Source organism: Lepisma saccharinum, chromosome 7, assembly GCF_977018435.1.
Source record: "Lepisma saccharinum chromosome 7, izLepSacc3.1, whole genome shotgun sequence".
Classification (NCBI taxonomy): Eukaryota; Metazoa; Arthropoda; class Insecta; order Zygentoma; family Lepismatidae; genus Lepisma; species Lepisma saccharinum.
This window is the reverse complement of record NC_139235.1, coordinates 55,443,920-55,456,262: the sequence shown is the minus strand read 5'-3', so window position 1 is coordinate 55,456,262 and position 12,343 is coordinate 55,443,920. Positions and strand designations below refer to the sequence as shown.

Here is a 12,343-nt window from a genome sequence, read left to right as displayed (position 1 = left end):
TTATTTGGAAGCTGAAACAAACAATGGAAAGAAGAATCGGCTGTTATTTTTAGACTTTGCAATGTTTTCCCTTTCCGCAAGGTCAAGTGCATTGTTCATCATTCATAGGCGCCGACACCATGGGGCTTGGGGGGGCTCGAGCCCACCCCCCCCCCCCAATGTTAACGATGTGGGGGCAGAGCCCTCAAATAATTTTCCTTAATAGGATCTAATGTATTATTTTGCTTCTCTTCTAAAGTTTACTCTGAATTGTGCCACATGAACTTAACTTTAAATACACATTTGAAATGTTCTAGACCATCAACTTTGTAGGCTGAGACCCTTTACCCATCAACTTTGGGGGGGGGGCCTATGACCAGACCAGAGACAGCAAAACACATGACTTATTACTGTATACTAAGTATGTAATTATGAATATTGTTAACATTTTTACTAAAAAGAGTTTCAAAAGACGATGTGCATGAACTAGGGTAGTGGATGGGACGTTCGGGTTACAAATGGCTCTCTCATGACATTCAGAACGAGATCGTTGATATATTAGGGAGATCTGTTTTCCGCTCCGTGGTAGCAGATATTAAAAGTCGGGAATATTTTGCTATTATGGTTGACGAAACTTGTGACATATCCATCCGTGAACAATTGACATTCTGCATTCAAACTGTGAATGATATTTTTGAGGAATTCATGGGCTTTTACGAGATTCCGAACACTGAGGCCAAAACTTAAAAAAGGGAGAGAGTGAGTCATTCATTAATATATTTCAGTGATCAGAGGCCCCCCCTCCAATAATTTTGACAAGTCGGCGCCCCTGTCATCATTGTTGTCAGCATTAGGTTCCTAGAACCTCCAACGCCCGTTAGTTAGAGGGCGAGAGATCCCCAAAGCTGTTTATGCAGAGATTTTAAGCTAAAAAAAACGTGCCTCAGATAATCCACCTTGGGATTCGAAAATGTTTCCACACTAACAATTATGTTTCTCTCTATTTTGACTACTCAACGTTGCTTCCTGTCAACCTCCACGGTGGAGTGGTTAGCACAGCGCGCTACGACACCAGACAGGGTTTCCGGGTTCGAAAACCGGCCTAGGGATGGGTATTCTTTGTGAGTGCCCCTTCATCAATTTCATGAAATTATCACTCATCTTCATCGTCACGATTATTATCATTATTTGCAGTAGGGTTATAGTTAAGTTTAAAATTTACTTTGTAGATTCCATAACTATATAAAAAATATATTTGTGGCCTACCCACATAATGTGTTAAGCTATGCAGTTATCCTAATAGTTTATGAATTTACAGAATACAGAAATTACAGATGCATAATTGACCATAAGTATTTTGTATTCTTGTTGTTTAGCGTTGCTCTCCTGCCACTTTTGGCTAATCGCGATGCTGATGATGAGTGATGATATAATGTGATGAAGGGACACTCGCAAAGGACACCCACGTCCATGCCGGGACTCGAACCCGGCATCGTAGCGCGCTGTGTCAACCGTTCCGCCGTGAAAGTCGACAATTGACCACAAGAAAGAAAATGATATAAATAGATTAGCAACTAGCATATTAACTAAAAGTGGCAGAAAAGTTACTTAAAATGACTTAAATTCAATCAATCAATCAACGTCGCTTCCGTAACTTCGGCTTGATTCAACGATCAAAATGGATGATGAACTGATGGAAAGGATGATGCGACAAAGACGCATCGCTATCTTTCTCTGTGGCTACTGCTGTCGCTTTGCAATCAAGTGGTACTGGGTTAGATTCCTGTCTCGTTTTAATCGCTACAATGAAGATGAATCATGCATTGGTAGAATGGACGATGAGACAAACACAGTGATAGATCCTCTAGCTCCAACCCAAAACCTCTGGCTTAGTAGTACATTACGCCGAGCACTCAGCCACGGAAGGAGAATTCGATGCAGTTCTGTGACCAAAGGCGCGTTACTGGTCGAGTTTGGACCTCGCCACTAAAGTTCCCGAGTTCGAATCCCGGCGTTGGCTTCTTCTTTGTGAATCACCACACATTCTCATTAGTCAAAGTGGCAGAAAAGAAACGCCAAATAATAATAAAAAAAATCTCATTGCTGTGGTCCCAAAACTTTCAGAGAGTATACGCAAAGTTTATTGAAGCCTTTTAGTGGTGTTTATGTTTCCATTCACTTAGGATTACGTTTCCATTAACTATGGGTAAAATAATTTAACTTCTGCACAAAAGATGCCATTGATGGTAAAATACTGATGATACACTCATAATTGATATAAAAGGTATATTACATTAGAGAAGACATTTTTAAAATGAAAAATATTCTATTTATTGTGCTTAAACGTAAAGGCTACATCACAGATGTTATTGTATATTATTTTCTTCTTGATATTGCTTTTGTGAATTGTCAATTTATATATTGTTAATAACTTTAATAATACTGCTAATAAATGAAAAACTTGAAATAAATACTTCGATGACCGAACGACTTAAATTGAACCATAAAGTATTATAATGGAACTGTTTCTACTTGTGAACTCGAAAACATCATTTATACATACGTCACTATACTTGTCACAAGAACGTCTTGCACCAGCTCTAGAATAAGCGTCATTTGCAGCTCGGTGGTTTTGCAAGCAAATCTTCACACATTTCTTAGGCTTTAACTGATCAAATGGTGGACCTTAATGACTTTATGTTCCCGATCACGTGAAACAAGAAGTATTTGACAGTAATAGCTAAGCTCACTGGAGAAATGGTCAAGTTACGTAAATAAAATATAAACGGGACGAAAGTAGAAGGCATACTCTAATGCGTGGGGTACACCAGAGGGTATACGGCTACAGTCCTGCAAATAATTTCTCTATTTATAGTTAGGTTTCTCAAACATCCTTTCTTTCATTTTTTTCTCAATCATCGTCTCTTTCTTTCTTTCGCTCTTGCTCCATTTCTTAAGCCCTTTCTTTACGGCTATGTCTCTCTTACTACCCATGGATTTCTGTCTTCCTTTTTCTCCCTTTTCCCGTTTTTTCTATCTTACACGTGGTGGAAAAGCAGTATAGGTCGACGATCGACGTAATTATTTCGCTTTCCCACTTCGTTCAAAAAAATATATTTTGTCATACGAAACTCAAAAGAACTTATTGAAATAATCGAGTTTGGAGAAAAGTCACAGATCAAGAAGATGGTTCACAGTCTGGTTAAAAAAAGGTGACTCCGCTGAGAGCGACAAGGGCGCCACAAGCACGCTGAAATTCCCACAAAATACCCTTTCCTGAAATATTAAGCGCTGATATGTACCGATATTTCAGTTATCTGCTGGTAGAAGTTGTGTAAATCGCGTGACTTTGTAACCATCTTTGAAGTGTAAGATCGCTACAAATAGTAACTACGCTAAGTATAGCAGAATATAGGCTCATTAATATATTCGATCAGAGGTCTTGTTATTTCAATGATTGAAACTTTTTTGACTACTGCCAATAAGGTTATTTATTACATAATTGTTCAAAGAATTATTGAATCTATTCTCATTAATATTCATTACAATGCAAATACAAAGCATGGTCATAATTTAACAAAGGACAATCAAGGATATTTATTATGATAGAACATTGCAACTATTACTTGTCTCTTATAAACTAATACTAACTAATAGACTAACCAACTTAGTACGTGTGCACTCTGGGGCTGCTCAGGAAGGAAGAACTCCTTAACAGGCGCATTCTCTCCCCTAGCAGAGAACGTCACGTGATCAAGAACAAAGGACAATCGAATACACGATAGTACCAGATCCTAATATTTTTATATTACCCCTAACGAGTATGTTACAACTTTCACCGAGATGCATCGTAGTTGTTTACTACGATATCTCCTCAGATGTCTTTTAGGAGTTGAACAGAAGGGAATTCAATCGGAAAATCAGATTGTGTGAAGTCAGCGAATACGTTCAGGACAGGCTGGAAGATATGTGAGGTTAGCAAATATTTAGACGTGTATACCGGTCCCTTAAGTGTCGTTAGAATGGGTTAGGTTAAGGTAGGGTAGGTTCTGTCTACATGTTCGCTAACTACACGAAAAATGCTGTGTTGGCCAAGTTCTCATTCGATAAACTCACGCGATCGAAAATCATGTCAGACGAAATCAATAAAACAAAACTGAAGTAAAAAGAAGCTCCAAAATAACTTTATATTGATTGCATTCCAGCCAGCAGAGGTTGCACAGCCTTCCCCCCTCTGGTTGTCGACAACAATGCAAAAACAGGAGGAAAGAACAGAAGAGAAAAGCACAACTACTTTTGATAATCCCCTTCTCCCAAGCGAGCAGGCTGCCGCTGCCAATACCGACAGCCAATAAAGAAAATCGGACAAAGTTTGTTACAGAAAGTGCTGTGAAGCCAGGAGCAAGTCATTGACTAGCCTCATACGGTTTTCTAATTACGTACACGCGAATGACAAGAACTCACAAAGAACCAATAGGCTTCAACGACGCCAGAGATAGAAAATAGTGCAGTTTCGGAAAGATATGAGAATGATTATTACAGAACTCAGCGTTAAGAAAGCTTTACACAAATTCTCTGAAGTGATTATTTACAGGAAGCATTTCTTCAGATCTGGCAGCGACATGAAGTTATTATTGAAATAAAAGTATGTAGTTGTCCAAGAAGAATTGATTGTCACATACCGATCTCAGCTTTGCATAAATTTACATGGCAATCCAGGTTTAGCAAAACTCTGCTTACATAGGCGAATTGCCACCATGGTCGTCAGACCTAACACCCCTGGATATTTACTTGTGTGGGACAGAGGTGAGGTGAAATTTATTTATTACATGTAAGGATAAAGGCCAGTGAATGTTACGGGGGGTCGATAAACTTGGGGAAACTAAGAGAAAATTAATTTTAGGGAGCTTTCAGACCGAAGGGACACGAGTTTCTTGGAAACCACCTTCAGAAATAAATTCAATTTTTCGAAACAAAGAGACACGACAAGCTACACGTGTCGCTGGGAATTGGGTCGTTTTCTCAGTGTCGTGCATCGTATTGTAGTTTTCAACTTCAATAAATTATAATTATTTATTGGAACCACATACAGACTTCGTTTATATGTCAGTATGCAGCAAAACACTTCAACTTTTGACTCACGTAGTGTGTAGTTGCGGAGTTGTTCACATGCAGCGCCACCGGTCTATCGTTGAAAATGGCGACTTTCACTGGTGCGGAAAGAGCTAAGTGCGTGTTCTGGTTCGAAGAAACCAAGTCAGGAACGAGCGTACAGCGAAAGTTTCGCACAGAATACGACAAGGACCCGCCCAGCAGACCAACAGCGTACAAATGGCACCAGACATTTATCGAAACAGGTTATTCTGTGCGACACACAAAGGCTCCAGGGCGTTCACCCGTGGCTGGCGATGTGGTGGAAGCTGTTAGGTAGAGTTTTGTCCGCAGTCCTCGAAAATCTACACGGCGTGCATCACGCGAAACTGGTATCCCTCAGACCACTGTTTGGCGTGTGTTGCGTAAACGTTTGGCCATGAAGCCATACCGAGTGACCTTGGTTGAAGCACTAAGTGAAGCGGATAAACAAACCCGACAAATTCTGTGTTAACATGTTGAATCGTATCAGTGATGATGAGTCATTCTTGTACAATGTGGTATTCAGCGACGAATCAACTTTCCACCTTTCCGGTCGAGTTAACAAAAACAATTGTCGCATTTGGGGCACGGAAAAACCACATGAGCACGTGCAGCTGGTTCGTGACAGTCACAAAGTGAACATGTTTTGCGCTGTTTCCAGAGAAAAGGTGTACGGACCATTCTTCTTTGCTGAGAGCACCATCACCGGCAAAGTCTATCTGGATATGCTCCAGAACTTCCTTCTTCCACGGTTGGATGAAGATGGCCATGAGGGGCGCATATGGTGGCAACAACCGCCGCACTACCTGACAAAGGTAAGGGAATTCCTTGATCATAGTTTCCCAGACAAGTGGATAGGTCGTGGTGGAGCAATTGCCTGGCCGCCACAGTCTCCAGATTACACTCCACTCGACTTCTTTTTGTGGGGGTTAGCGAAAGATAGGGTGTACACCCCTCCCCTACCTCATAATGTTCATGAACTTCAAGATCGCATCACAACAGCCTTCGCTAATGTTACCCCTGAAATGCTGGTTAATGTTTGGCAGGAAATTGACTTTCGTTGGGATGTGTCCAGGATGACCAACGGTGCACACATTGAACCATAACAGATTTCTAATAAAAAAACGTGAAGTGTTTTGCTGAATAATGACATATAAACCAAGTCTGTATGTGGTTCCAATAAATAATTATAAATTATTGAAGTTGTAAACTACATAAAGAATCACCTTGTATAGCTATGCAGTTCAATGGTCCTTACATACCCTGTGTTCCCCCGAGACAAAGTTATGTAATTCTCGGATGGAGATTACACTTAATGCTAGCCACTTCATTGCCAGGACTTGTCAAATGCAAGTCAAAAATTAAAATCCAGTGTTGAATGATTGAATGACAGATCGTCAGCAGTGTAATCATTATGAACGTCCTTCCTCAGAGAGTACCTTGTAGCCAGCAAATATCGCGAACCTTAATACTCAATTAGTAAATCGATGTTAACATGTCAGCTTAATGATTGGCAGGACTTCTCCCAGCACACAGATTATACTCGTTTCACCCTCCAACAAAGGGGCACGGCACCAAAACCCAGTTAGTACTCATAATTGGGTCTAGGAGATTAGCCCCCCCAATCCTCCAGCACCATACTGCAAAAGAAAATTTGATCATCGTTCCAGAATTTTGACTTCAAACGCTTCATTAAGCCATTTCCTTGTTAAGCAATTGAACTTTAACAACTAGTGTACCTAATTTAGTAGAAAATTACACCGAGATCTGTGTCGTTTTGCTGAACTAATTAGCAAAAACGAAAAATACACCTCCACCAATATGGTGTCATATGTGGAACTCATGTGAATTTCAAGAAGGTATTTATTTTCTCAGATTAGTCTCTTAATGCCCTAAAACATAAGCATTTGGAAGATACCAAGTAAAAGGTTGACTACCTATGACCATAAATTTCTGCTGCCATCAAGCTACGGTAAGAAAAGGGCAGTGACGATTTTTAAAGTGGTAATGGTCATTGCATAGCTACCCTAATTAATATAACTTTAATTATTCATTTTCCGAATATATATTATGGTGCACGCAACCGTAATTTATAATTATTTTCTATCTTTAAACATGACAAAACATTCAAATTTGAATAAGAGAAAACGTTGCGTCTTTTTTGTTTGTAAATTAACGGGCACTCCGTTTAATTCTAACGGTATAACTTAAATTTTAGGTTACTTTTAAAAGTGTATATACCTATACGTGTCGAATTTTGTGCGAAAACACTTTGTCTCACTCCCTAACTTTCAAGAGGGGTTATGTTTGAAAGCAAAATTTACTTTCTTTGTTAGAGGTAACGAGCAAATAATTTAAGGTAGATTTGAGACGGAAGCGGCAAGAGGCACATCTCGCTTGGAAACCAACCATCACAAAGAAATGCAATGTTCCGATCCGTATAGAAACACTACTGACTGCACGTGTCGATTGTTGCTTGCGTCGCTCGGATTGGGCCGTTTTCTCAGTATCGTGCATCCTCGATCTGTTGTTCGCACGTGAGCGTTGAATGTTTTGCTTTAGACCGAAGGGGCCCATATCGCTTGTCGCTTCGATGTGAAATCTCCGTGTCCGTTGTAGCCTGTTGCTTTAGTCGCTTGAGGAATACACCAATCGAATGCATGCTTATGCGGTTTGTCATGCCGCTATGGTGTGAAACGTTGCTCTTGATTGGCTCGTTTCCAAGCGACTTGTGTCCCGAGTCGCTTCGGTCTGAAATCTCCCTAAGAGTCAAAATAAACGTTCGTTGTAAGTGCACTATATGCTGAGATAGGCTAATCAGAACTGGACCTACAGTTTAAATAAAAGTGAGATAACTGTGGAATGTACCTCCACCGAAGACCAAACTGGGGACCCTCCTACACAATTCAACTGGTGTACAACTACGCCATCGGGAAAAATCCTCTCTGGTCCTCTCATTTCTATTCCCTAATGCTCTGACAACGAAGGATGAGAACTTATTATCATCTCTCATCCAGAAAAAACAATTGCGCAGCTACTTTTCCTTCATTCAAGGATTATGATAAAAGAATCCTTTACAATTAGTTATGAAATATATTTTTGTGCGAAACAGTTTTATTTGATTTTCTATATTTTACTTTGCTTCTTGTGCCACTTTTGGCAAATTTGAGAGGATGGAGATGAGTGATGGCACGACGAAATTGATGAATGCACACTCACAAACATCGACGCCCAGTACGGGATTCGAACCCGGGGACCCCTGGCGTCGTAGCGCGATGTGCTAACCACTCCGCCACAGGGGTCGGCGTTGTGCGAAACAGATCCCCGAAGTTAAACACTCTTATTGAATTAAGCAAGTTTCATTCTGGTAATTACGTATATTACATTACGAGAGAGAGTCAAATGAACATGTTAATTATGTTTTTGGTCTAGTATAGTTCTGCATGTCGAATTGCACAAGTTGTCTGTATTTTAGCACATCTTTTGCTGATCTTCATAATAGTATATTTTCAAGTCTGAGTTTGTGCCTGTATATCTCAAGAGGAGGAATCTTTGGGATGCACGTACAGTCACATGAGCCACTGCGAAGGTCTTTCCACAGGTCGCCAGAACAACCGCGAAAGGGATTCAGCGCTAAAGCGAAATCTTCGCGGTATATCAGTTTCCCGGTTATTCCGTTCGCGTTCAATCCATTTCGCATTTATTCTTTTCGTTCGCATTCCTTCGCCCTTGTTCCATTCGCGATTAATCCGTTTCACTGCTTTTCCTCTCGCACTTATTTCTGTGTTCAATTCTGGTTTCTGAATTAATCCGTTTCGCTGTAATTTCTTTAGCGTTTATTCCTTCGCATATAGTCCGTATCACATTTAATCTCTTTTGCGGTTATTCCGCCACAACCTTTCCACACATCTGCCTGTTCACTGAGGCCACTGTCGAACTTCCTTCCCCATTCGTAAACTTGCTGATGTGGTAAGCATGCATTGAATTTCCATTTGCCGTTAGTTTTAGGCTTCCAGAGGTAAAGAAACCACTGGTCTTCGCTGATGCCAGTGGAGGAGGCGTCATTTTTTTAAAAAAAATGTTATGTTTAATATAATAAATATAAATTAAAGATAAAATTAAAATCAATACAAATTATATATAATAAAAAAATGAAAATTTAAAATTAACAAAAATGGCGTTTCGAAGATCACTTCATCAGTGTCATTTTGTAAATAACAGGTTAGATCTCATGTAAATTTTAGCTGTATGCAATCTGGTTGATAATGTTTGTCGAATTTTGAAGTTTTCATTTCTACTTCCACTCAGCTTAGACAAGCATTACAAAAATTGTGGAAATATTTTTAACACTCTCTTAATACTTAGCTATACCGTTGCGCATGACAATTATACCGTATGATAGTAAAATTATCTTATTAACTGTTTACCTATGTTACATTCTCATATCTGGAAGAAATGTTAACTAATTGATTGATTGACTTGCTTCATTTCACTTCGCTTTTTGTGCCACTTTTGGCAAATTTGCGAAGATGGGAATGAGTGATGATATGATGAAGTTTATGAATGGACACTCAAAAACATCCATACTCATGCCGGGATTCCAACCCGGGATCCCTGAATTCTTAACTAATGTTTTAGCTGGTAGTCTGTGGCCTATCAGCTAATTTGTCACACTACCACTGCCAAGAGATTATACCAAATATTACCATGAAGACATTAGGATATATTTTGAACTCAAATATTTCAGATGTTGAAACATAAATATTGTTCTTCAAAACCAAAGGTATTTTGCAAATACTTGTTTTTAAGACAGATGCAAGATCCATCAATTATCAAGATTCCTTCGAACCAACCGGCAGGTGGAAGTATTGGTACAATAATGTTTTGTAAATTATTAGAAAGGTACAGAAAGCCCATCCACACTAAAGTATTCTGTAAATGCCGTACAAGATCCCAGATAGCTAGATGCGTCGCTTATTGCCGGGTCATTTCATTAGCTGCCAGGACAACCAATTAAATCTCTGCGTTGTTGCTACCTGCGGAACCTTGAATATATAATTTGCTACCACAGGTTTTCTCAGTTCAGTGAGAGACTTCAAATGTGAAGCCATGAGGAAAATACTTATTGCCTTCAATTTGAGTTCTGGCAAATTGTGATGCCTGACATCCCAACCTTTCTAAATATTTCCAAAAATGCTAAATCTATATGAAATCGAAATATTATAATTTTATAACTTGCGTTATTTTGAAAGGAAATCTAGTACTTACTACATTCATCTTCCTTTTCATCCAAATCTGCGGTTGGAGGTTTGAAAAACATCGAGTCCCAGAAATTCCTCTCGTGTTCATCAGCTGGAAAGAAAATACATATATCAGATGAATGTTTCATAGTGTCATCCATAAGTGAAAGTATTAGTAAATATACATAGCAAGGAGTGCTGTAGTCACTGGCGTACGCAGAAAGGGGTTGATTGGGCTACAATCTTCCCGAAATCAAATTTTCAAATGGAAGCAGTAGAGAACCCTGTATAATCCAGAGTAAATGCAACCTCGCCTTAAAATAACATCCGATTACAACTTTTAATAGGTCAAAATGATAATTATGAAATATGTTACATCGTATCCCCCCTTCACCCCCAAACGCATATATATAATATCCACCTGTACAAGTCCTGCGTACGCCAGTGGCTATAGTTTTAAGCTTTTCAGAGGACATACCCTTTGTATTGTGAAATGTCAATCGGAGACCATATTTCCCTTCACTTTGGATTATGTTTCCATTATATGTGGACTCGCGGTTACGTCGATTTGATCTTGGGCCATGTCCTTTGTGCTCGCATGTTAGAGATGGTGTACCTCAATTCTCTTAATGTCTTTCAAACAGTGAGTACGTACACTTATTTGAACATTTTAGAAAACAACGTTATGCGTTATATTCAAACTATTATTGTCTATTTTCTTCATAATAAACTGGATAAGTACTGTCTGTTTAAAATTGTTAGTTAGACGTTTTATTTAAACGAATTTAAAAGTTACACTAAATTGGAAAAGAAATATATACTTCGTTTGTAATTTTCACATTTTTAAACATAATTGAAAAATTATTGTTTTCCGTCATTCCCCGCAAATTCCTACCTTGCCTATGTAATAAATTCTGAAATTTTGAAATGCGAAAATTCAAGTATAACTCACTCACTTCGTTTTCTGGGTGAAAGAAAAAATATTTAAGTTCCCTAGCAACGTCCGTTTCCATGGTCGACAACAAACATGGAAAACCCGAAATAAATAGCAACGATATACAGCCCCTGGCCATATTATTAGACGCACCGCAATTTTTTTTTGAAAATAAAAGTTTTGAAGGGGAAACTTGTACAAAATTGACCATCAGTTATCTGAAAAGTTTCCTGTACGTTATTTGAACCCTTGCAAATACGAGTAATACGTAAAAATGCACTTTCATACACAACATTGATAACAATAATAATAATAGTAATAATAATACAAAGTAATGTAATTCCACACAGTGGACACTTTTAACAGTTCTCTTACTTTTCACATTAAAAATGTTGCAATGGGGTTCTTTGTGGCTGAACTTTTGATTGTAATGATCAATATGAAAAGAGGAGGTACTGTTGTTGTTGTTACAAACAATACAATACCGCCAACACTAAACATCATTGTTGTTGAACGAACATGCCGCAGTTCAATTCAAGCTAAGTTGAGAGGAGGACGTCTTGAGAATAAGTGAATCGTATTTGTGTTAAATTTTGCAGTCATATTGTGTTTGTACACTGTCAGTATATTTTTTTAAATTTAATTATTAACATTAGGGAGTCATGGTAAAAAAAGTGACTTCACACCGAGAAAGATTGCTGAAATTAAGACAGTAATCGAGAGATTTCTCGAAGATCTAATGTGTCTGAAGCATCTGTGAGGCGAATAGAGAAGGAAATTGAATATGGTGGAGAGTGTGAGCCACAAATGAAAGACAGATGTGGGCGTAAAACAATTTTCACTCCAAGATCATTACGCTATTTCAAGAACATTCGACTCAGGAATAGATTTTGCGAGTACAAAGGAACTTGAAGATAAACTTGAAAAGAGTGGTGTTCGTGCATCTGAAAGAGCAGAAAGGCTTAGGCATTCTGATATGAACCTGAAGGCACTCAGACCCGCTAAGAAGCCAAAATTAACCCCTGCTCTGATTCGTAAACGTTTTCATTGGTCAAAA

At 38.8% G+C, this 12,343-nt stretch overlaps 1 protein-coding gene across 1 annotated transcript in view; it reads right to left on the bottom strand.

The window, feature by feature from the left end:
- LOC145990474 (uncharacterized) overlaps window positions 1-12,343 on the bottom strand; it is a 462,687-nt gene that overhangs the window by 400,407 nt on the left and 49,937 nt on the right. Inside the window, exon 3 of the mRNA XM_083126168.1 lies at window positions 10,381-10,464. Within this exon, the coding sequence (XP_082982294.1) occupies window positions 10,381-10,464 (84 nt within the window). The remainder of the gene's footprint in view (window positions 1-10,380; window positions 10,465-12,343) is intronic.